This window comes from Solanum verrucosum, unplaced genomic scaffold, assembly GCF_900185275.1.
Source record: "Solanum verrucosum unplaced genomic scaffold, falcon-dt-bn FXZP01000172.1, whole genome shotgun sequence".
NCBI classification, from domain to species: Eukaryota; Viridiplantae; Streptophyta; class Magnoliopsida; order Solanales; family Solanaceae; genus Solanum; species Solanum verrucosum.
Genome location: NW_026020299.1, coordinates 745,053 through 769,925, shown reverse-complemented (window position 1 = coordinate 769,925; position 24,873 = coordinate 745,053). Strand labels below are relative to the sequence as shown.

Below are 24,873 nucleotides of genomic sequence, written 5' to 3'. Positions count from 1 at the left end.
TCTCAGTTTTGATCTTATGATGTGGGTCTTTGTTGATGAAAGGTGAATTTGATGAATTGATGCATGAAGTGATAGAATCATATGAATTATAATGAAATCCATGTCTAATACTTGAATTCTAGATGTGATGGTTGAAAGTAGGTCTTGAACCTTGAAAGGGTAATTTTATGAGATTATGCATGTTATTATGAAATTTATGTAAATGCTTTCCTGATGCTTGAGAGTAAATTGTCTATGATTTTGATGATGTTGTTGTGTTGATTGAAAGGCTATTCTCATGAACACATAATGAACATGATGTGAAAGGCTTTATCACATAATGACGATTCTAAGGTTGAAAGGATTTCTTACCTAATTGAATCTAATACTTACAAGTGGACATGGACGGTGAAAGGTTTTTCTCACGCATGATCTAATAGCTATCCCAATGACCTCTTTTGGATTGATTGTCAAGGACATCCTTCCATAAGACATGAATCAAGTTAAGACTTAATAAGTACTCCGTGGGATTAATGCTAAGCACTGAGTGGATATTGAATATGAGATGGAATCTTTCCCGATAGAAAGTTCGGGTTTCTAGAAGCAATCTCTTGAGATGGAAGCTCCCCCGATAGAAAGTGCTCCGGGTTTCTAGTAACAATCTCCTTATCCCATAAACTACGTGCCCCTGTAGAATATTTAGCTAGTGGATTCACCTAAGCTAACAAATCATGGTTCTACCTTAAGCAAGTAGGACAACCATTTTCGGTGTGGGTAAGACCAGGTGATCATGTTATAGCTCACATGGTCTCATGTTGGTTAAGGCTTATTCCACAACAAGAACATGAATAATGAACTAAGGTTATTACATGAAGTATTGTTTATGAGTTCAAAGGTTTTCAAGATGATGTTGACCTACATTGGCCATGTTGTATGACTTATGATTTCTAACCTCTTATATGATGTTTAAGCTTGGTGAATTGCATGTCATGAAATGAAACATCCCTTTTAGCATGTTTTAATGTTTTTATGCATAGTTATCATACTTAGTGTATTTTTGTACTAACACATACTCCTGCCTACATTTTTTCCAAATGTAGGGTCCGACAGTCAGGGTCAGTTTCATGGCTAGGTGTTGATCTTTAGATTCCGAGCTTTGGTGAGTCCTCATGCTTCATAGATGGAGTTATTGTTTAGTTTCCATTTTGTTGTATTTCTACTTTTGGACATGATGTATGGGATAGGCCCAATTTCATTCAATATTGTAATAGATGGCTATGATGAGACAGGTGTCTAGACTTCTGCTTTCTTTTATGAAAAACTTTTTAAGACTTGAAATATTTTTTACTCTTATTGTTCTACTAGTCATGGGCACGTGCGTTGCACGTGTGAGCCATGCTAAGTTGTCTCGTTCTCTATCGAGAGACATTTGTAAAGTTGTGTTGTCATGAGTGCGTACAATACTATTGATGTAGTAGAAGTGTACATTGTGTTAAATAGTCTTTTCATGGGTGCATAAGTTATTATTGATCTTTTAAAGGGATAAAGATTTAATTGATGCATTTCATAATATGTAGGATATTTATGTGCTAAATTATAAATGTCAACATCAACTTAATATGAAGCATGAAAGTACTGTAAATTATGAATAATAATAATATTAAAACATTAGAATGCAATACAATATCAACAAACAAGAAACTTAAACATGAAACCATACAATGTTTGGTTAAATGTCACAATTTATGTGAGAGGATTGAGGGACTCAAACAATTATCATGAATATGACATTAGCACATTGAGGAGTGTGGGTCAATGAAAAATCGATTATGTCTGCATAGGTGTGTCTGTGTCTTCTAAACCTGAGATATGAAGCAATGTAATATTGTTAGGACTCCACGATTTGTAAAGAGTTAACTATCTATGTTACAATGGACATTTATGTATATGAGGTTATCGTACCTAAAACTTCTTTATAGACGATGTTCTTTGTGTATGTCCCATTTTGGCATTTGGGTTGTCCTGTTAGGACAAGTACTTTTGTTGTGGACATAGATATCCCTCTTGAGAGCACAACGTATACAACTGACCATGTGAGAAAACATGTTGGGGTAAATACAAACCAACGTTTGGAATTGTTTGAGCTTGTGCTTTATTTATAGTCATTGCAAAGCAAAGACGTACTGGAAATTGCTTTCGAATAAATTTAAATGGATAGCCTTCATTTTCTGGTGGTGACAATTGAATTCTGGGAAGAAACACATGCTTTGTTGCACAATGACCACTTGATATTTCGGCATGCAAGACATTATGGGCAAAGCCACGACATATAATTCAGGTGCCATTGCATGAGTCAATTGAAGGGTCTAAATTCGTCAATAGCATGATGGGTGCATTTTCCTTTAATTCTAACCTGCATTTAATAAGATATGTCAAAATATATCCATATTGATTTTTGTTACCGCCTCTTCATGATTGTAATTCATAATGTATTTTCTGCAATACCTATGTGGCGGCAGTTCGTTTGGTGTTAAAGTATTTATATATTCTTCTTGGTAATAGTTGTTGGTGTCATCTTCTGCCGAGTCAAAGCTATTGAATGTCTTGCTTTCACCTGGGAACATGGATATTAACTTGTCATTAAGATTGTCCACATGGTCATTTCTGCTTGCTAAGATAGCTCGTTTGGTGACATATGTTGACCTAGTAGCATTTTCTTGTAGGTTTGGAAATATCTCTTTTATTATAGATTCTTCTGGAATTTCATCCCTACAATGCTTGATAGTTAATTGTTCTGGAAGAAGGATTAAAATGTCTCTTATTGTTGGTTCATCTCTGTTACCCACGCGAAGTAAGAACTCACTGAATGTTGGATCCGTTCTTTCTCTCATATTTCTCATAAATTGAATCTTCTCCATCAAAGGCCAGAGATATGATTTCACCAAGCTTGCATTTACAATTTCTACTCTAGTTGATTTTGGAACTACACCTGACGAAAATTTCCTCCAAAAACCATGACTTTCCCACCAAATGGTTTATCAATGTCCATTATATCTAAAGCTCCTGTCGACTGTTTCTATTGTTTGTCGCTTGGCCATTGGGGCTTCATCCCATATAATCACTTCTGCTTTTCTAATCAATTTGGCAACACCACTTTGCTTTGACATATTTGTCATAGTCAACTCATTTGTTCGTAGGGGGATCTCAAACCTCGAGTGTGCTGTATGTCCTCTCGGTAAAATTGAAGCGGCTACGCCACTGGTTGCTGTAGCCAAAACTATCATACCTCTTGATCTAACATTGGCAAGCAATGCACGATATAGGTATATTTTTCCAGTTCCCCCAGGTCCATCCACAAAGAATATTCCAATTGTTCTAGTATCAATTTTTTGCACTATTTTTGTAAAAGCCTACTCTTGTTCTGGATTTAATTGTGATTGTGCATCAAAATCTTTTGAAGGTATTTGCACAAAAAGTTCTTCATTTATTTCTCTACATTCTGATGGACAACCTTCGAGCATTTTGTGATCTAGTTGAGGAATATCATATATGTCTACGATTTTGCCCATACTTTCCAAATAGTGATTAATACTCTTAAGGGTACACATAGTATTGTGTGAGTTGCCATATAACCTGCTGAAGTCCTCAGACATATCCTCATAATAAGTATCCCAGAGTTTTCTAATATCCATTGGGTTACAATGAACCGAAATTGTAGCAAACAAAATTCGAAGAGCTGAAGACATTTTGAAGATAACAGCCTCTCCTAAACACAAATTGATATACAGTTATTGAACTCTAGTAACCCTCTTTCTCTGGATGCTTCTTTGAAGGTATCACATTGTCTGCCGTTGACAGTGAGTAAGTCATTGAATGACAATGGTCCTCTTACATGGTTTAGTAATAACCTCTCATAATACATTTTCCCTTCTCGAGGATTAGCTATACAATTTAACGAATATTTAGTAATAAGTTTAACAATTATCGATCTGTATGAAGATATAGTTTACTACATTTGCCTTACCAATTGCAATGCGACCAATTACAGATCTTGTTTTCCTTTTTGTCCAAATCTTTCCCTTGGGATTCCAAACATAATACTTAGGAAATTCTCTATAAAGGTATGCTCGTGCTTCAATGTCAATTGAGCACATCCTGAAATACTCGGTCAACATTTTTTGCTTGACACCATCCCAGGCGAAGGTATTTTGTAAATTTTGCTTCTTCCAGTAAAATATTGTGAGCTCAGTTAGAGTTAGTATTTGTATTGTGACTAATATATTTAGTATTTTAAAGAAATTGTGTTTTGTTATGCGTTAATATGTGTACCTGAATGTTTTACTGGAAGATGCAGCTGAAAGGTTGATGACTGGAGGTTGCATTTCACTCAAGTTGAATTCATATATTCTCTATAGTGCTTCGGGCGGTGAAACCCACCGTGCATCTTGGAAAGTCTGAATCTCGTCAATAACTTTTTCACCATCATCAGACTGAACATAAACATCACACTAATTATGACCTTTATATATATATATACTTGTATAGATACTCTATTGCTTTGACTCTGAGCAGACTTCAACATTAATATGACAATTGTATCTTGTGAGCAGATAAGGGATATAAGGTACCACCTATTGATTAGTCATATTCCTTCCACAAAACTCTCTATCCTTTCATCCCTTCTTCTTTTATAAATTGGATATCTGTCCTTTGCTTGAATTGATTTGTTGTTGTATGGACTAGGATAATGATATTTACATTGTCCATTTTGCATGCACGTGTTTGTTGATCGTTTGTTTCCACATGGACCATGCATCATATGTCTGAGCACTAATTCATGCAAGATGGGATACTAACATTTATCTGGAATCTTTGCTGAGATAAACTTATTGTACTGATCTCCTGATTTCATCTTGTGCCCTTCTTTTAATATGACAAGGAGGTGTATGTGTGGTAGTCCTCATTTTTGGAATTCTATCACGAATACATGAGCAGCTACAATTCCAAATATTTCTTTCTTAAAAATTTGATCTTTTAGATCCTGCAACTTAGGTTGGAATACTCTTGTTACCAAGTCAGGCCTATCTTGAGGAATTTATCTGGGAAGCAGTTCTCTTTGGATGTCAATCTAGTCAGGATTACACGTCATTGTTATGAATAGATCTGGCCTTCCAAAATGTTGTACCAAAGCCATTGCATCCATATATCGTCTTCTCATATCTTGTGGACCCCCAATAAAAGGTGATGAAAGTAGTATTCTTTGCCCAATTCTATCTCCCATGTATTCTCTCGCACTGACACTATCAACGATACCTTTATAAACTTTTCTTCTAAAATTTGATTGTTCGTTTTTGAAATACTCTAGCGTTGTTGTTTCCAATTGTTGTAGTAATCTTCCACATAGCAGTAATACTGACCTCTCTGTTTCTTGTAGTTGTAGTTTATAACAATAGTACTCTCTACAAGAAACATCTCCTTTTCTCTCACGGCGGACATCTACAAGTGTTAGAAATCACATAGGTATTAGTTATATTTTATGTTACTTACAATATTGGTATAAATGAAAAGTGTATTGTATGATAATTTTAAAGATATGTCCTATTCTATGATGTTCCTTTTTAATGTGTTATGGATACTACGTCTTTGGATTGACTTCAATGTAAAATAATGTTTAATAGGAGTAATTGATGAAAAATAGTTGGATTTTGTACCTTTTGGTATCAGCATTTGGATATAGGAAAATAGTGTACGTAATACTTAATGTGAGGAAAACTATTGTAATATTGTTTTTGATATGCATCTTAAAAAGTGACATTTTTGTCTATTTTATTTAAATTTGATAAGTGTAATATACCATATATCTAGAAAGGAAACTAATGTAAGATGATTGTATTCACATAAGTTTGGGAAAACTAAAACTATAAAGATCATGTGGGGAGGTAATTAATATTTGGTGGTATTTAAGTAAATTTTAGTTAGTCCTATTTCTCATGTCACAAGTGTTAATCCTAATATGTTGTTCGTACTAACCTTCGTTGGTAAAATACTTACATGAATTTTTATCATTATCTTATATTGTGTATTTGTTTTTTTCAATATCTAACTTGTAAAGAATGTGAGTAAATTTTTACTATAAGAGGGTGGAAGGTGATACACATTACCTTGATCCTCGTTGGCTAACACTGCATCAGTTGATATGAATGTTGGGGAGTGGCCATTTCTTGTGTGAGGTTGTATTTTGTGTTGTTTTCTTATTCCTTGATGACATCCGCCTTCACCTCTTGGGAAGAGCAAAGGATATTGAAGAGGGTCATAACAACCGAAATAGTGTTTGACTCTATGTTTGTTCCCTGAATGTTCATGAACAATTATTTCTCCCTCAAAAGGTATATTTGGATTGTTTCCATCTATCCAAATTGCTACAACTTGATTTACTGAGGGTGTTTGTACACTCGTTGATCCAAAGAGGCATTAGCAGCAATGCGAAGTTGGAAATTATGGAAACTTGATTGGTCTTTTAGTTGGCAAAATATTTGCGCATATGGGTTTCCCTCCATTAGTTGTTTGATTTTTTTTTTGTAATTTTGTCTGACAATATTCCTTCTTTCACCTTTGATATCCTATTGGTCAACTCGTTGTCTGTATCAAAGAAGTATAGTTGGACGTAACAAGGATTGTTATCACGTAGCACCAATGATGGTAGATCGTGATAAAATTGACCTTGTGCTCTGAATGTGTATGCTCCTTTTCTTGCAGATGCTATTTCCTTATCAAGGTTAACACCAAAAGATGTAAAAGCAAAGATGCTATCATATGCACAAATATTTTTGCGAAAGTCTATAACGTTTGCAGTAGAAGCCACAAACATTTCATATAGTTCTGATGGAGATTCAGTGGTTGCTAATTTTATATATCCACTTGCACAACAGAATGTTAGAGGTTCATGTTCAAATCTTTTTGCAGAACAATAAATACAGTCTGGGACGATTTTTAGCACGTGCAGATATGATAAAGATAAGTTGTAAGCAACAGCTCATACATATATAAATACGGTGGGAGAAATATGTTAAAAGTACATATTCTTAAAAGTATTGAATGTTCTAGTTATATATGATATGAATTGGTTTTTTCCAATGTACCTCTACCTTCACACTCTTCAGATAATGCTCTAAATAGCCAATTTATTTTAGGTTGCTTCTTCAAACGTGGATGCTCATCTTGTAAATGAGCTATTGTTTGGCTTGCTAACATAGATTTTTCCACCTTTCGCAATGCGCTTTGCAATTCCTTTTTCTCTATAAGAGGAAGACCATTTTATACAATTAGACAAAGCATGTAATACTTATGTATGTCTGTATGCAAATGTGTTCACCCTGTACGAACTACTCATGTATGTAGAATTTGACATAATTATCTAAGTTCTTACCTGTCTTGCTTATATCATTTTTTGTGTGGTTGTCATGATAATTTGCTTTACTGGTAGATGGAATGGTTTTTCCTCTATCTCCTGTTGGATTTGACATGACAAGACAATAGTTTGCAATGGCTATTAGAGTAAGATAGAGTGAGTACTATATGTAGTATGTACATGAAATGTGTATTTAAAAGCATTAATTTGTGAAAATCAAATATAAATATAAGTTACTTAAGTAGTGGGTATGTAGAATTTGACATGATTATCTAAATTCTTACTGTCTTACTTATATCATTTTTTGTGTGATCGTCATGATGATTAGCTTTACCGGTAGATGGAATGGTTTTTCCTTTATCACCTGTTCGATTTGACATGTCAAGAGAATAGTTTGCAATGGCTATTAGAGTAAGATAGAGTGAGTAGTATATGTAGTATATACATGAAAAGTGTATTTTAAAACATTAATTTGTGAAAATCAAATATAAATGTAAGTTACTTAAGTAGTGGGTCTTAAAGATAGACAAGTCACACATTTTTGAACGGTTGATTTTGTTGGGGGATTGTTTGAGTTCCAACATGTATAGTGTGTATGATCTATTGTTGTTTTGGCATGTTGATCAACGGTATATCCAGAAGCAATGGATTTGCCTTTATTAACTTGTGAAGTGAATCAAACAGTAGGGTTAGATTTACTTTTAAACTATGATAAGTATTTAACATATTAGATATACCTCGATGTTTGTTGTGTATCATTTGTTTATTTGGCTGGGAGAAAATTTGAATTGTTGGTGTTCAGTTCTCTTGTCTTGTCCAAATGGGCATTTGTACTTTCGCAGTGATATACAACATAGAGGAATCATTAAAGACAATTGTTACTGTTTGAAGTAATTTAATTTGACATACATATGCAATAGACACATATTATGTTGTAGTGTTCATTTTTCTATATATAGTTAAGAAATATGTATAGTGTAGGATGCAAGGATGCCTTTTTACTTGTATAAGGTTTAGATTGATGCAGAAGACAATAGTTGATCTGTTTGGAAGTAATAAGGTGCATACACTGAATGTTTAGCAAAGCAGTTAACCAAATTCATTGAAGCAAGAGAAAATAAGTTAGTAATAAAAGCTATGTTAGGTGCAGTTGCTCGTTCATAAAAGTAAAGTAACCTTTAAATATTAGTATTAGGTAGTTAGTAAGCATTTCTAGTTTAACATAACGAATGTTTAAATCAACTATGTATTAATTTTTTTCTACTTTGATCGGATGGGGCCTGAGGTTTATTCCTTTAACCTTCCTGGTTCTTTTTCTTTGCAGCTGAATTATCGGGGTTTCAGTCTCACTTTCATCTGGTAAATTTTGCTTTCCAACCTCATATGTCGTCACTTCCAGTGTATGTTCCTCTGCAGTGGATTCATTAACTTTCTTGGTCCTCTTGTATTTTTTAATTTTTTTTTTTGGGATTTCAATCTCCATTTCAACACCTGCAATATATTTTGCAACATGAGGTATCTCCGTAGCTATCCCTTTCATCTTTTCATTTTCACTAAGTTTCTTGATCCTCTTTCTTCTTTGTTTTTTAATTGTGATTTCAATCCTTGTTTCATCTGCTGCAAATTTCTTTGGAACCTCATGTATCTTTATAGCTATCACATTCATGTTTGTCTCCACATTTGGAAAGTTACGATCAATCTTCACAAGAATACTAAATTCTTTTCCCTTACTCAATTCCAATATGCGATAGTATTCAGATTCTTCTTTCTGTGGAATAGGAAACCCTTATATATTAGTATTTTAGTTAAAAAGGATAACATTTTTTATATGCGTTGATTTTTTTATAGAGTAAGTGATTTACCTTTTCAGATGTAGAGTAAACATAGTCTTTTACGTCACAACTCAAATAGTATTGTGTCACATCAGATATTGTAATCCTTAGAAATTGATCCTCAGCAGTGACATCAATATTTAATCGATATCTAAAACACATTTGAAAATTTAATCAGTATGACTTAATTTATTTCATAGGTATATGTTAAACTCATTTCAATATTTAATCATTATATTCATTTATTTGGTGGAGTAAGTAATATTTGTTGATAGTCATGTGTGTAGTTTACCTTTCCTCAGAATCAATATCTTCAGTCCTACAATAGGTACAAGTTGCACTACTTTTTATAACAGTTGCTCGCTTGTAGCATTTCTTTCAAGCATAATACCATGGGTCCATGTTTTGTCAATGCTGGAAATCGTAGCATTAAACTTATAGTACATGTCCTATACGTAAATTAGAAAATCAATTAATTATGTTTTAAACATATAAATTGAGTACACCCTAAGTTTTGCAAAGGAAAGTACCTTTACAATGACAAGTGAACGGTTAATATATTAGTAACTTTCACTTGGCGGGCTGTTTGCATTAGTTTATTTGGCATTAATTAGACTTATGTTAATCTTTTGTGCCTTCATGTTGTCATTCCTGTAATTTAAAAGTAATGAATTAAAAACACCAATGCCATAGCATGTGGGGAGGCTATGAATAAGTGCGAAGAAACATGTTACTTACCATTGTTGGAGATTGTTGACTTTTTCAAATTGTGGATTGATTAGCAAACTACTAATAGGATTCGTGGAAAGGACAAAATCCCCTATTTAGGTAGTAGTAATTAATTCAGTGATACTTCTATGTAGTTTGAAACTTGATTCAAATATATCAATTAAGGAGATTTATACCTTGGTAAATGGAGGATTTCACATCACAAAAGGCAAGCACTAGTTTATCACTTTCAAGGGTCTATAACATTTGTCCTTCAATTTTCGCGAAGTCTCCCCATAAAGTCATAACTTTGCGATCATATGTATATACGTAAAAAAAGGATATGTTTATGATAAAAATTAAATAACATGAAATATTTATATGAAGGATACATAGAAAGTATACATTTACCTTTCGTTTGTAACGATTACTTCTCGCCTTACGCTTCGTCCTTCTCCATTCAGTGGTTTTACTTTGAGTAAAATACACACCACATCTAAAAGGAAAACGTATAATTATATATAGATTTTCTTTATGGGTGTAATACACAACAAACATGTAATGAAATTTACCGAACAAACTCCCATTAGTGATTTTTCAGCTTCATCAAAGGAAATAAATCCATTTGAAATTTTTTGAGTCTTACATTGACTTTTGTCCTCAACGACCTCTGTGTTGTTCATGAATGCTACTTCGAGGTCCTTATGCACATATAAGAAGTTTGATTTAGCTCCATTTAACTTTCCATTTATAATGTAGTAACTTTGATTAAGTTGAAACGAGTTATTCCATGCATGAACATCTTTGTTGAAAAGAGTTGCTTGTATTTTTGTTCCCTGTGGTAAAACTCGTAATCATTAGAATTTGAAAAGATGGCAACATATTAATTAATGAATATAATAGATATTAAAATACAGTTACCTCTTCGTCGACGAATATTAGTTGCCAACGAATACCCTCACCGTTTACATTTTTGTACTCTTTTGTTAAGCTCCGTCAAATGACCAAGACTTTAATCACCCATTATGTTGCATATTTCTTCAACTTGCTAATAGGTAGACATTGATTCTCGAGCTCTTCCACACTTGTCATTGTATGGTTGTAGTAGCTAGGATGCACTAATACAATATATATTTGTGACGTAAATGTGATTTATTTCTGTGTAATTAATATTATTAAGGTGAAACAAAAAAAGATGCTCAAGAATATATAATATTCATCAAACATATACTAATTATGATGTTTTAATTGTAAAAGCGAGCAACTTCAACTTACAATAGTATAAATATCACGTTAATGGTAGCAAGTAATACAAGGTGGATAAGTGTTACCAATTTTTGTGGTGCCGAAAGCAAGAAACCTGTTAAAAGTATTACAACATGAAGATATAGTAAATGTATTTTCAAATTGATCTAAATTAATAGAAAAGAAACAAATTAATGTAATGGAAGTATTAATAAATCTGTGTTTTAAGAAAGTATTAGTTCATCATTGTCTCTGTTGGCTTTGGGACCAAGCATTGCAGATTGTGAAAGCAAGAAGAAACGCCTATTGCAGAGGTTGGTTTAAAAATAACAACAAAATGTGTGATGAATAACACAATTATTTTTAATAGTAATTCAAGGTTGAAATAAATAAGAACTAATCTATTTATTGTATACTCACACGTCCACAAACAAATTGCAAACATACAAATATAATGCGTGCAAGAAATAAAGGAAAAACAAAAATATAATAGGGTGATGAAAATATTATGCGAGAGTAAAAATTAACTTGTTCCTCTGCATTTATAAATTACTATTACAAATATTTATTCCGCAAGTAAGGAAGATAGTGACAAGAAAATGAGTGATATAGAGAAAAGATGAAGGAACTCACCGACTATAAATATTTATATTTTTTCTCTTCAATTAATTGAGCACCTAAACAACTTATGCCCCTTGAACTTGCAAAGATAAATTATTTGACAAATCAAATAAAATTTCAGTTTTAAAAGCCTTAAAGTAAATAGACATATACCCAACAAATATCCAAAGAGAACTACTTAAGAGCTATGAGTTACAGTACAAAGAAAGTCTTAAAGAGGCAAACATCCACCTAGTCTTGGTATATGCTGATGACATTCTCACCAATATGAAGCGCAACTTTGTTTTTCTCAAAACGGACAATGATGATTATTTTTGGGGTCACTGGAGATGCTCCACAGGTAAAACTTATTCCACATTATAATGGGAACAACAATTGGAAGAACTGGTTACTGGTTGTTGATTTAATTCCTGTAGGTTATTGGATACATAGGAATTTCATAAACAACAAAATTTATCCGAAAAAAATATACTTGTTACAATGCAAATGCTATATATCTTTTTGTAATTATTTTAGTTTTCCTTTGAAATTTCTAAAGCCTACAGAATCTTTAATTGTTTACCAGGTAGCGAATCAGTCAAATTAAGCAAAATTGAACAATTTAGAAAAACCACAAATCAAAATAAGCAAAAGTTCGAACAGCCTACTTCAAATTCCAAACTTCCCAAGGAATAAACAGAAAACAGGGGAAACAAAGAGGCTATTGATAAAGAAGAAAACAAATTTACGTGAAATAACAATATCACTTCATTCATCTAGACAAGGAACTGATAGGGGGTATTCAGTTGTTTCTTTGTTTATTTATTGTTGGATAAGTGAGCTGAAATTGATGCACGTGTATCCCATACTAATAAATAACTGGAAAAAATTACTTAATATTTGTAAACATATATAATAGTGCAAGTTTATGAAAATAATTTGATGTGTATTATTCCTATCCACAGGTCTTTATCGGAAAAAAAAGGTTCCTATTCATAGGTAAGTAGCCTCTCCCTGTTCTCAAGTCCCTACTACATGTTGTATCACATATACTCCTCTAGGCAATATCTGATACACGTATGTGTAAGTATCCAATAAAGATACATGCAACTTATTGCTGATTCTTAATATATCAGTGAAGAATCTGCTCGAGTAAACAGATATATCACTCCCATTCGATTTGGGTACATTAAGGCCAACAAATAAAAACCACATTCAATTTCTTAAAACAATGGGAAAACTGGTAAATGCTGACAAGCCAGCCAGTACATTGAAATAGAAAGATATCTATATTGACTTTACATAAGTAAATTACCACTTGTGTGCTTATTCAAAATAATTCAAGACACTTTTCGTCATCATACTTTTGGTTCAACTTTCTTGAAGACTATAGTAGGTGATCTTGTTAAGGTGATGCATTTCATAATTCCTAACCTATCTCATAATACAGGCTGCAAAGGAGTTTGAAAGTGAGTTGAAAAAGGAGCATGATGCCTCTGCTCAGCCCCAAGTTGAAAAGGCCATTGAGGGTAGTCAAGAAGAGAAGCAAGACACAAAGGTTTCAAGAACCAAGGAGAGTTCATAAAACCATAAATGCAGTTTGCCTCTAGCTATAGCTTCTAGGCTTAAATAACAATATCACAGAAATAACAATATCAAGAAGAGACATGATAAAGAGAATGAAACAAAGTAAGCTAGATAAAGACATACACAGTAAATAGGAAAACAGAGCAGCTCTTGATAAATAAAAAGGAGAAGAAAAATTTACCTGATGTATTTGAATGAGGCATAGAAAAGAGAAACATATTAATGGACAATGACATGTTGCTGGAGACATTTATATAGATGAGTGAAGAATCTGAAAAGGTTTTGGATCAGCTGATAATCAAAGCAATGGAACTTGAGCGTCAGAAAAAAGGCTGCTACACTGATTGAGGGACTCTGAACAGAAACTATATGTTTCTGGAGAATTAAATTAGGGTTGAGATTATCAACAATATTTTTTTAATAAATTAATATTTAAGTAATATTGTAGGGTCAAAACGGTAAATCAACTTTGGGATTAAGGTCTTCCCACTTATAGTAATATATGATTTCTTATGTTATGAGGACTAAGTGGCTTGTATGGAGTCCTTGGGGTTCTATACGCCTTGTTACATCTAGGGGTACCCGTAGGTCGTGACACTTACCAAACACTAGAAAGTAAGTAGACCACTTGTTTTTCAAGAAAATATTTTCTAGGAAATTATTTTTTGTAGAATTTTTTTTTTCTCCATACCAAACACATTCTTATTATGTAAATTTCTCCAAAATGAGAGGAACTACCAATCACCTAGCTATATATACATATGGTACATTCATTGCACTTTGAAGAAGTAGAATAAATAAATCAGTTAATTATCTTCATCACCACTGCTGCAATAACAACATTCATCAAAGAAATCGTCATCTATAATTAGATACACAAAATTTTTATGGCAATAAAATTGCATATGTGAGTTTTAAGAATGGACACACAAAGAGAGAGATGAAAGAGAAATATCAATAGGTTAGTGATTAAATTTAATAAAGTTTATTTTTTTTACCCATTTTAACAATGTACTTAGATCAATAGTACCTTCAAGTAATTATTATCTCTTAATTGAATAACATTAAGGGGTAAAGAAGTAATTCCTAACATCTATGGGTCAGTATTATAATAGCTAGTGTTTGCCGCTAACTTTTCCTATGATTGTCTTGAGGCTACGTATAACACCTCAAGAATTTCTAAGTTAAGACCCGAACTATTCTTGAATCGCGTATAAGATCGTACAGAGTGATTCTTAATTATTCTTAGATGCTAAGGTAAATTCATCAGCATGGGAATGATTTTGGATATGAATTGAAGTCACTAGAATCCCTTATCATAAAGTTGAGTTGAAAGCTTTCCTACGGATTGAGTTTCAATATGAGATTTTAATTGGGTCAACTTCAAAATGACCATTTCTCTCAGCACAAACAGAATTAGGTGGCCCGTGAACTATCAACTTAAAGGTCTTTGAGTCCTCTTTCCAATGCCACCAAGTTTGCCTCATTTCAAGTTTGGGGTAAAAAGTTATTTTTGAGTGTTTTAACGGAGTATATCATTCAACTAACTAGTTTTCACCAATCAAAATATTCAAGTATTTAGAAATTCTCTTAAAACTCACCTAGGGTTCCTCTTCTCCCACAAAAACCCTAAAACCTTCAAGTCAAAGATCCAAGATATAAAGAGAATCCTTTCACCCAAGATTTTCCCATGTTCTCCCACTCTAAGAACTTCATAAAAGAGTTTCTTTTTATCAAGAGCAATCACCAAGGTTCCATGATCAAAGGTTTCCTCCAAAAAGCTAATGTTCCTCCTCAAGCTCAAGATAAATCAAGTCTCCACCAATGTTTGCATTCTAAAATCTTCATAATCGGGTATGTAAGGCTATTCATAGTGTTGGACAAGTTTGTCCTCACACCCTTCATCTCAATTCAGTCATTATCAAGTTGAATATAGGGTTCTTCCCTCACTTCTATGAGATTCCTATATTATGAGATTGTGATACTTTACACATTGAAATTCTTGAATTATTGTTCATGCCTGTAGTTCCACATGAACCCTATATATATTGAGTTTTACTAAAAGTATTTTGAGCCAGCAATTTTCCTTACATTGATTTTGAAAACTAAAGTGAGTTTAAGAGAAAAGTTTAAAAACATTATTTTGAAAAAGAGTTTAAGGGAACTTAAAAGATTCAAAATGTATCATTTTTATATTGAAAACAAGAGCACTATTTTCAGAAAAGTATAAGAGTTTTCAGTTTTTATATATCGATCTTGGACTTTAAAGATACGTCCATAAGTATACGTTTTAAATGCAAGTTTAAACAAAGTCTTTTAAGAAAGAGTGAAATGGTTTCATATGTACTATTTGACAGTTAAAAAGAAAGAGTATGATTGATGGTCTTTAAATGTACTTCAGTAAAGTAATAGTCCATTTCTTTGTAAAGGGTGATAGAGCAAAGTAAAAAGTAAAGTAAAGTAATAGTCCCTTTCTTTGTAAAGGGTGACCGGGCAAAGTTAAAAGAAAAGTAAAGTAATAGTCCATTTCTTTGTAAAGGGTGATTGAGCATAAAGTATATTAAATATTTTGAAAGTAGTATTGAGCAACGAATTGGGTATTCTAACAAAAGTTCCATAAAACTACATAGCCAGTGTAGGATAGGATCACACCAATTTATCGTGTGTCTCATCACTGCCGGCCTATTAGATGGATCCATATATAGTTACAGTAGCATCCTAAACCCCGACAAGGTATATGATGGCCCTTGCAACATGAGTGAAACGTTGTATCATTGCTAGGCTCATAGTAATGGTTGTCGGTTCGAGAAACTCCCCACAAAGTAACGTATATTATTTTCATATTGCTTTTATTGCATATCTTATTGTAAAGCTTAAATGGTTTTCACTCCATGTTCATGTATTGATTCAGGTGAGTTGCTTTCGGTCATTCTATTCAGTCATTTATTTATTCGGCCATATAACGTACGTGTACATTTAATGTATTGATGTCATTCGACCTGCATCTTATTATGATGTAGATACAAATGTTCAGGATCATCAACATGCATTTCTTTGAGATCATTTTGCACTTCAAATAGCTTAGGTGAGTCTCCTTGTATTCCGGAGGGACTTTACATTTATTTTCTAGTCAGTTGTCTTGAGATGTTGTGGGTCTTGTCCCGACATCCATCTTGAGCAATAGAGACTTCCTAGATAGATAGAGTTGATGAGTTTTTTAGTATTTACTTTTCCTTGAGATGTTTCCATAAACTATTATACTTATGTTATTGAGTATTTTACAGACAATTTGAGTTGAGTTTTTACTTTGACTTTAAATGTTCAAAATTTTGTTTTGAAACCTTTTATTGCTTGAGTAAGTCTTCCACTAAGTAGTCAACCAGTCCAAGGGTTCACTTGGGGACCAACAATGGTTCTCGAGTGTCGATCACGTTCAGGGTATAGGCTCGGGGAGTGACACTACGTCTTTGTGATAAGTTACACTGTTGGTTTCTACAATAATTGTTCTTGCCTTGGTTATTTTCCACACGTTACTATGCGATTCAACTATATATCTTACTTAACTGTGCTTTGTATAATTTTTATTGCTCTCCATGTGTCATGATTTGATACAATCACGTGTCTTAACTATTTTTATCCTATGCATTTTTATTATTTCTTATGCGCCTATCAAGTTTTTAAGAAATTGGACTAAGACATGCATAAATAGAATGATACGAAAAAATTAAAATTTCTATAGGAAAAATTTGATTAGAATTGAGCCATAATTATTGATGTTAATATATGCTTAGTGGAGATGTTAAAAGAAGTCGAAAGTGAGTATTTTTTATCTAGATGAAGATAATACTCATGTGATAATTGAGGCACCAACATCTCATAAATTTTATGATAATGAATGCAATAAATTAATATGTACACACATTATCTTGAACATATTTGTTAAGAAGATATTTTTAGTTGGTTTGATTTGGTTACTTCTGTTACTTTTTTTTTATTTAAAATCAAAATTAAAAAGTTCTAATATTTTCTTTAATTTTGGATGTCTGTGAACGAGTTCCTAAATGACACATTCATTACCTCTATATTTGCCTCAAGTTTATCCTTTTATATATGTGTAGGTCTTTCGGATGGCCAAAAAGGATGCTTTAGTCATCAATTGTGTCTAACATTCTTAGGTTGTTATCTTTCTTAGGCTTTTAACGTGTTCAAGGTCCAAAAAAATGATCCACCTGGTACTTTTTAGGCTCACCACCTGCTACTGCATAAGCTTTACTAAAAGAAAATCTGGAAAAGAATTCAAAAAGTCCCTCACATTTATCTCTCATTTTGGTACTTTAGGTCTTCCGTCAAGAACAAGAAAAAGTGTCGTCCTCCATTTTTCCCTCTTTCTGAATTTTATTGATATTTTCGTATATGGAAGAACATACTAATTTTTTTTTATGTTGAAGAATATCGAAACACATGCATGATTCAAATAATCAGATAGATTATTTGTTAAGGTTCAATTTATTTTTGGATTTGTAATCCTATTTTTATGTGTTTGGTAACATTCTGTTAGTGGGTAACCATGATAATGATCTTCCTTGAAATAGAATTCGCGATAGATGTTGTTGCTCAAGTTACAAAAGAGAATTGATTTTCTACTGCTAATGTCAATTTGGCTTAGAGTATATCTGGTAGTCCTACACTGCTTTTGGTGTGTAGATTGATGTATTAAGTACAGAGGCGGACCCACATGTATTTGTGGGGTGCATGTGCACCCGTTAGCTTTAGAAAAAATTATGTGTATATATGTATATCTATCTTAAGAAACTGACAGAAACTAAATATAATTAATAGTGCCTCCGTAAAAAGCACAAAAAGTGTGCTTTGTACCATTGCTAGCATCTCATTCACTTTGTCGTTGTTCGATTTTATAAATCCAGAGATGAAGAAGATGTAATCAACTTTGTTTTTTAGCAGATTGTAGTCATTCTTCATTGTCTATTTTTTCGAGTTTCCTTGTGTTATTCCCTTGCTTCATCTAGCAGAGACTCATCCTTCTCCCAGATAAATAGTACGACATGACTAATTTTAAGATTTTAAGATACATGAATATGGTGCATCACGCATTCTGGGTATATAGGGGCTTCTATTGTTTTTTTTTTTGTTTGTGGATCAAACAATAATTTTTTTTTTATTGAACCAACTCCTGAGCCTTCATTGCTGTAACGACTCGGAAAATGATAGAGTGAAACTAGAGCCTCACATGTGAGTTTGGAGTCGAGAACTTAATGAAATGATTATATTTGAATTTGACCCAAAAGTTCTTAAAAATGTGCTTCGGAAGTTACCGGAAACTTGTTTAGCGGTATACTAAAAGATCCGTTTCGTTTTTCAAAAATCCAACTTCATATTCTTGTTTAGGGGGTCAAATTGAGTGGGAAATGGGTCTAACCCAAATTTTAGAGCAACCGTATCAAAATCCGAAATTTCCAAGTGAAGCCTTTTTCGAGGGTCTACTTTGGAGGGTCATATCTCCTAGCACACAAATTATTTGGGTGGCCATAATATATCCATGGAAAGCCCTTTGAGTTAGCTACCTAACGCACTTCGTTTCATCTCATTCGGAGTTCGGACGAAGAAGTTATGCCCATTTTCGTAAAGTCTGTCCGGCAGAAAATGCAAATTCCAGTAGCTAATGTTACTGTTCATTACTGTTCACCCGCCTGAAAATTTTTCTAAGTGTTGGACCCTTTTTTTCAAAGGACTTATATTATTTCCTAGATACCATAATCCAATTCCCATCCCTAAAAACATTTCCCTCTCTACAATCCTTCATTAAGAAGAAGAAGAACTTGGAGCTAGGGCTTGGATTCAAGGCTTTCTTCATCAATTTTCTTGGGGAATCATAGCAAAGGTATGGTGACCCTTGATCCTTGATTATCTTTCTTTCAAGGAGTCCATTAAAAAGGGTTTCAAAAGTCTTCAAAGAACAAAATTTCTATTTTCTATTCTAGGTATGGGTTCATGGATAAAATGTTTTCAAAGTCATTATATTGGTGAATTGAAATTGTATTTATGATTTTAAGATGATTTTATATGAAACTTCTTCAAGAACCCATGTTTTCATTAAAAGACTTGAATTTGCTTATGAAGTGGGTTTAATGCCTATGATTTAATGTTGATGAATTGTTGGTATATGGATGAATTGAGGATTGTGGCCTTATGGGCAAATTATGGGTGAATCACCTTGTGGTGATAGAATTGTTGGGAATTGAGTAATGGTTATTATGGCTTTGGAGGATGGTAAGTTGGTTTAATCTCATATTAGGGATAAAATTGTTCTTGCTTGGTTTGATCCACTTATGGTGGAGGTGTTTAATTATGAATGTAAAGGTGTTGTTGTAGGTTGTTCACTGGTTTGGTTGCATAATTACTACCCTATTTTTCCATGCTCTTTGATTCTATTACATGCCTTCAAGGTGTTTGACAAAATGTCCAACTATGGAGAATTGATGAATCGATGCTTTAAAGTTTGAGTTATGAGATGTATGGAAATCCAGAGATGTGTTGATGACACTCATGAATGTTGATGATATAATATGAAGGATTCTTCAATATAAAGTATACCTTGAATTGGTAGGGCTTATGCATCATTTTCTTGTATAAATGATTATATTGTTGATTGTTGAATCCTTGGATCGGTAGGCTTATGGCACCCTTCCACACATGCTTATAATGAACCTTGGATCGGTAGGCTAATGGCACCCTTCCATTAATGATAAGTAATGAACCTTGGATTCGGTAGGCCTATGGCACCTTTCCATAAAGGTTAATGATGAGACTTGAATCGGTAGGCCCATGGCACCCTTTCAAGAGGAGTTAATGAGCTTTCCTAAATGTACCTTGAATCGGTAGGCTTATGGCACCCTTTCATGTGTTAAATAATGTACCTTGAATCGGTAGGCTTATGGCACCCTTTCATGTGTGATGATGTCAAAGTAATGAACTATTCTATGGGAATGTAGGCTAAGCACCGAGCGGATTTGGTTAGATGGAAACTCCCCCGACAGTTAGGCATGAGTTTCAATGATCGTCTACCTTATCCCATAAACTATGTGCCCGCATAGGAAGCTAGTGGATCCATTAAGCTATATACCGGTCTTCCTTAGGCAAGTAGACCACCTCTTTACGGTGTGGGGACTTATGACACCGGATTCCATGACAAGCTCTCATGGTCTATGTCGGTTAAACGCTTACTTCCCATCATGTGAGATTTTATTATGGTTTCTTGATAAGCTCTACAAAGTGTAGGTAGTAGTATGGGATGCTACCTATACATTGCACGAGTAGGCTTGGAGAGGGTCATAGTGAGTTTCTCTAAATCCTAATGTATGTGACACAAATGTGCCCTAAATGAGGTTATTAAAGAATGTTGGCTCTCAAATGTTTAATATGAGATGCATGCTATACTTGGGTTATATTATGAGTTATTTTCCCTTGTCATGTCTTAATTAATGATATACCTCTTATGTATGAATATTGTGCAAAGGTGAAAGAAGGAATGATAAGTTACTTTAAGTGACCTAAATGTGGTGCCTTAGTATGGATGGTGGTATGGGACGTCACCCATACATTGCACGAGGTATAGCATAAGGGTTTCTTGAGGTGAAGGTCCAAGGTAAAGGTTTTCATGTTGATATTGTTTAAAGGTGATATTATGACTTACTTGATGTTATGCTTGTCTTGTATGTCTTTTATACTATTGTTCATGATATTTCAAAAAGGTGGCATAATGCATGGTTTCTAACTAAAATGTCCCTTTTTAAAGCATGTTTTGCATGGTCATCATACTTAGTACTTAATTGTGCTAATTCCATATTTCTCTATTTTCTATAAGTGTAGGTTCCGGCAAGTGATCACTCCTAGCTAGTTTGAAGTGTTGGATTGCTTTCCTCCAAGACTTGGTATGTCCTCATGGATTCGAGGATAAGACTTTTAAGTCCTTTTGTTCATGTAATAGACTTAATAGACTTCTTTTGATTGTAAAGGGCCGTGTCCCTACTTATGTTTTGCGACTGTGTCTAAGATGGCCATGTGAGACTTAGACTTCCGCTGTGTGTTTTTAAAGTTGTTTTAAGAAGTTTAAATGTGTGGATGTAAATAAGTTTTTTTTTTATTCCGCACTATTTTCATTATTGAATGCAATGAATGACTATGTGGCTCGTATAAGGCCCTTTCGGGGTCGAATACGCCATGTTACGACTAGGGGGTACTCTCGGGTCGTGACAATTGCTAATTTCTTTATATTCTTTAATATAACAGGTTGCATCATACAAGAAGATTAGAGAAGTTCACTTCAGAGCTTCTATACCTAGGTCTGCAGCTGGAAAAATTCTTAGAAAGGACTTAAGTGTCACGTTCTAAGCCTACACCTTGAATGTGATCGGCGTTCGAAGATCATTTGTTTTTAAGGGAGCCCTTGGCATGACTGACCTTTTAGCGGAAGACTAAAACATAAACACGAAAGCTTAAATTGATAAGTAATTTAAAGAAATAAAGTGAATCTCAAATGTTGTCTGAAAATACTGAATATAAGAGATATAATTTTAGCAAAACATCTGAAAGAAAACTAAATGACCCTCTATCTCTGTCTATCCATGAAGTCTCTACTGTCTAAAGATGGGTGTCGGGACAGGATCCACGACAAACTCAAAATAATACTACTACTAAAGCAATAAAACTAGAGTCCTCCGAAAGCAAGGAGGCTTCACCAAAAGCAGACAAATGGATGATGTAATCTCAACAAAGCGCCTGTTGATGATCTTAAATATATGTATCTACATCATAAATTTAGCAGCGTTGAAGGGCATTATTCTAGACATTCATAACGTAATATTACCTTGTAATCTTAATTTGATCAGGGGTTCCTATCATAATTTTATGACACATTTTACTGCTTCTTATTCATGTATTTAGTTGTTCTTAAGCAAAGTGGAGTTTTGCAAAATTTATTGCCAAAAATGCGGATATATCGAAAGATAACCAAAATAACTGGATGTAGTTTACAAGTGTCATGATGGGTACAAGTCTCTCTGTTTTTTCCTCTTTAGATTTCTCTGAATTTGTGGACCATATTGATGTAATGGAAAAAGAAAATTGAGACTCAAGAAAATAATATTTCAGTAGTTCATCAAGTAAATAGAAGTAAATTTAGTCAATCATGTTGACAAGTTGTCACGACCCAGGGGTACACCCTAGACGTAACATGGCGTATAGGACACCGAGAAGCCCCATACAAGCCACTTAGCATTCATAACATAAGAAATAGAACAAAGGAGATAAAAACAATATATCAAGTCCAAAGTTTTTATAAAAGTAAAGCAGAAGTCTAAACACTTGTCTCAATAGCCATCTAATACAATAGAATGAAATTAGGCCTAGCCCATACATCATGTCCAAAACTGAAAGTAAGAAATAAATTTAAATCAATGAAAATCCGTCCTCAAATGCATGAGGACTGACCAAAGCTCAGAAATCTCGTAAGTCAACTTCTAGCCACAAAACTAAGAACCCTGACAGTCGGAACCTACATTTGGGGAAATGTAGGCAAAAGTATGCATTAGTACAAAACAATGTACCAAACATGATAGCCATACATAAAATATTTAAAACATGCTAAAAATGGACATTTTCATGAGTAAGCAATGATCAAGCTAAAACATGCATCTTGAGAGTTTAGAAACCATAAGTCATAAAACCATGATCAATGCAAGTGAACATCATGTTAAAACATATTTACAATACTTCCTTGAAGTAACCTTGGTTCATTATTATTGTGGAAATTAGTCTTAACCGACATAAAGACCATGTGAGCTATAACATGATCCCCCGGTGTCTCCCACACCGAAAAGGGTTGTCCTACTTGCCAAGGTAGAACCATGAATCTGAGCTAAAGTGGATCCACTAGCTAATGTCTATCTAGACAATCATTCTATGGGGGCGGATAAGGAGATTGCTACTAGAAACCTGGCCTCTACTAATGGGAGAGTTTCCATCTCAATATCCTCTTGGTGCTAAGCATAAATCCCACATAGTAGTTATTTTCTTAACTTGTTCTTATTATCCATGGAAAGACTCTTCATCTTGCCAATCCAAGCTATCCATGGAAAGGTATCATTCAATAACCAATCCAAGCTAAGTCGTCATCCATGGAGAGGTACAGTTAAGTAACCAATCCAAGCTAGGCCTTATTGGGATAGCTCCTAAAGTCTTTGATTCATAGTTTAGTTGAGAAAACCTTTCAACACTAAGAATCCTATATGTGAGAATGTCATTTCACAAATCATGCTTTAATGTGTTTATGAGAAACCCTTTCAACAACACAACAACAATCATCATCATTGATACTTTACTCTCAAAGCATCCTTAAAACATTTACATAAATCTCTTAAGAACATGCATAATTTCATAATTCACCTTTCATGGTTCCAAACCCACTTTCATACATCAACATCTAGAAATCATGCGTTAGATATGGGCTCATAAAAATTCATCATAAAATCATATAATTCTATCAATTCATGCTTGATTTCATAAAATCTTCTTTCATAATCAAAGACCCACATCATATGATCATAATTTGGAAAACATGGGATTTACATGGGTTCATGTGGGATCATCATAAAAACCATAGTGTTTCATCAGTTCATGCATAAGAGATCATAATTCAATCATTTATATCAACTATGAAGAGAACCCATGACAATTGAAGAAAACCCTAACTTAATTGGGGATTTCTACCTTTGAAAATAGGAGAATTTGGGAACTTCATGGATGGAAGTAATCCATGGATGAAAACTATCATACCTCAAGTCCAATTGCTTATCTTCAATGGTGAAAATGGAGGCTTGCCTTCAAACCCTAGGTTGAATCCTTCTTCTTTTTCTTCTTCAAGTTCTAGAGAGAGAAATATTTTGAGAGTCCTTCTTTTTGGTGAATTGAGAGAATGATTTCTATAGGGAAATTTGGGGGTTAAATTACTTATATAAGGTGTTAGACTTAGGAAAAATGACATAGTATTAGGCTAGACTAATTAGGAAAAGACCTCACTGCCCCTAAAAATATCTGCTAGTCCCCCATCGACGGATCACTGACGACGGACTGTGGTTAGGATGACAGACCATCCTGCACGACCGTCGTTTGTGGTCAGAAATTGGATTTTGGCCTATGGACCACGGGCCCCAACCATGCACCATGGTCTGACCGACGGTCCATTGGTCAGGCCATGGTTTCATGTTTCCTGGGACCCATAGTCCGTGGTCCCATCCACGGGCCATGGTTGGCCTCCGTGGCTGGCACTTGCAACTTCCTAAAATTAGCTATGTTGTCCTCTTTCAGATTCGGGGTGTTACAATATCTCCCCTTTGGGAACATTCGTCGTTGAATGAGATTCTAGACACATTTAAAAAAAAGGAAAGATTCAATATTAGCTGCCAATCATGCATGCAATCTCATTAAAATGCACATAAC

At 33.9% G+C, this 24,873-nt stretch overlaps 1 protein-coding gene across 1 annotated transcript; it reads right to left on the bottom strand.

Annotated features, from left to right (window-relative positions):
• Positions 1-2,313: 2,313 nt before the first annotated feature.
• On the bottom strand, positions 2,314-2,870 carry LOC125834822 (uncharacterized). The gene is made up of 2 exons (XM_049513976.1): positions 2,485-2,870; positions 2,314-2,392 (listed from the first exon to the last, which is right to left on the bottom strand). The coding sequence occupies exons 1-2, from the start codon at positions 2,868-2,870 to the stop codon at positions 2,314-2,316; spliced, it is 465 nt and encodes a 154-aa protein (XP_049369933.1).
• Between the last annotated feature and the right edge of the window lie 22,003 nt (positions 2,871-24,873).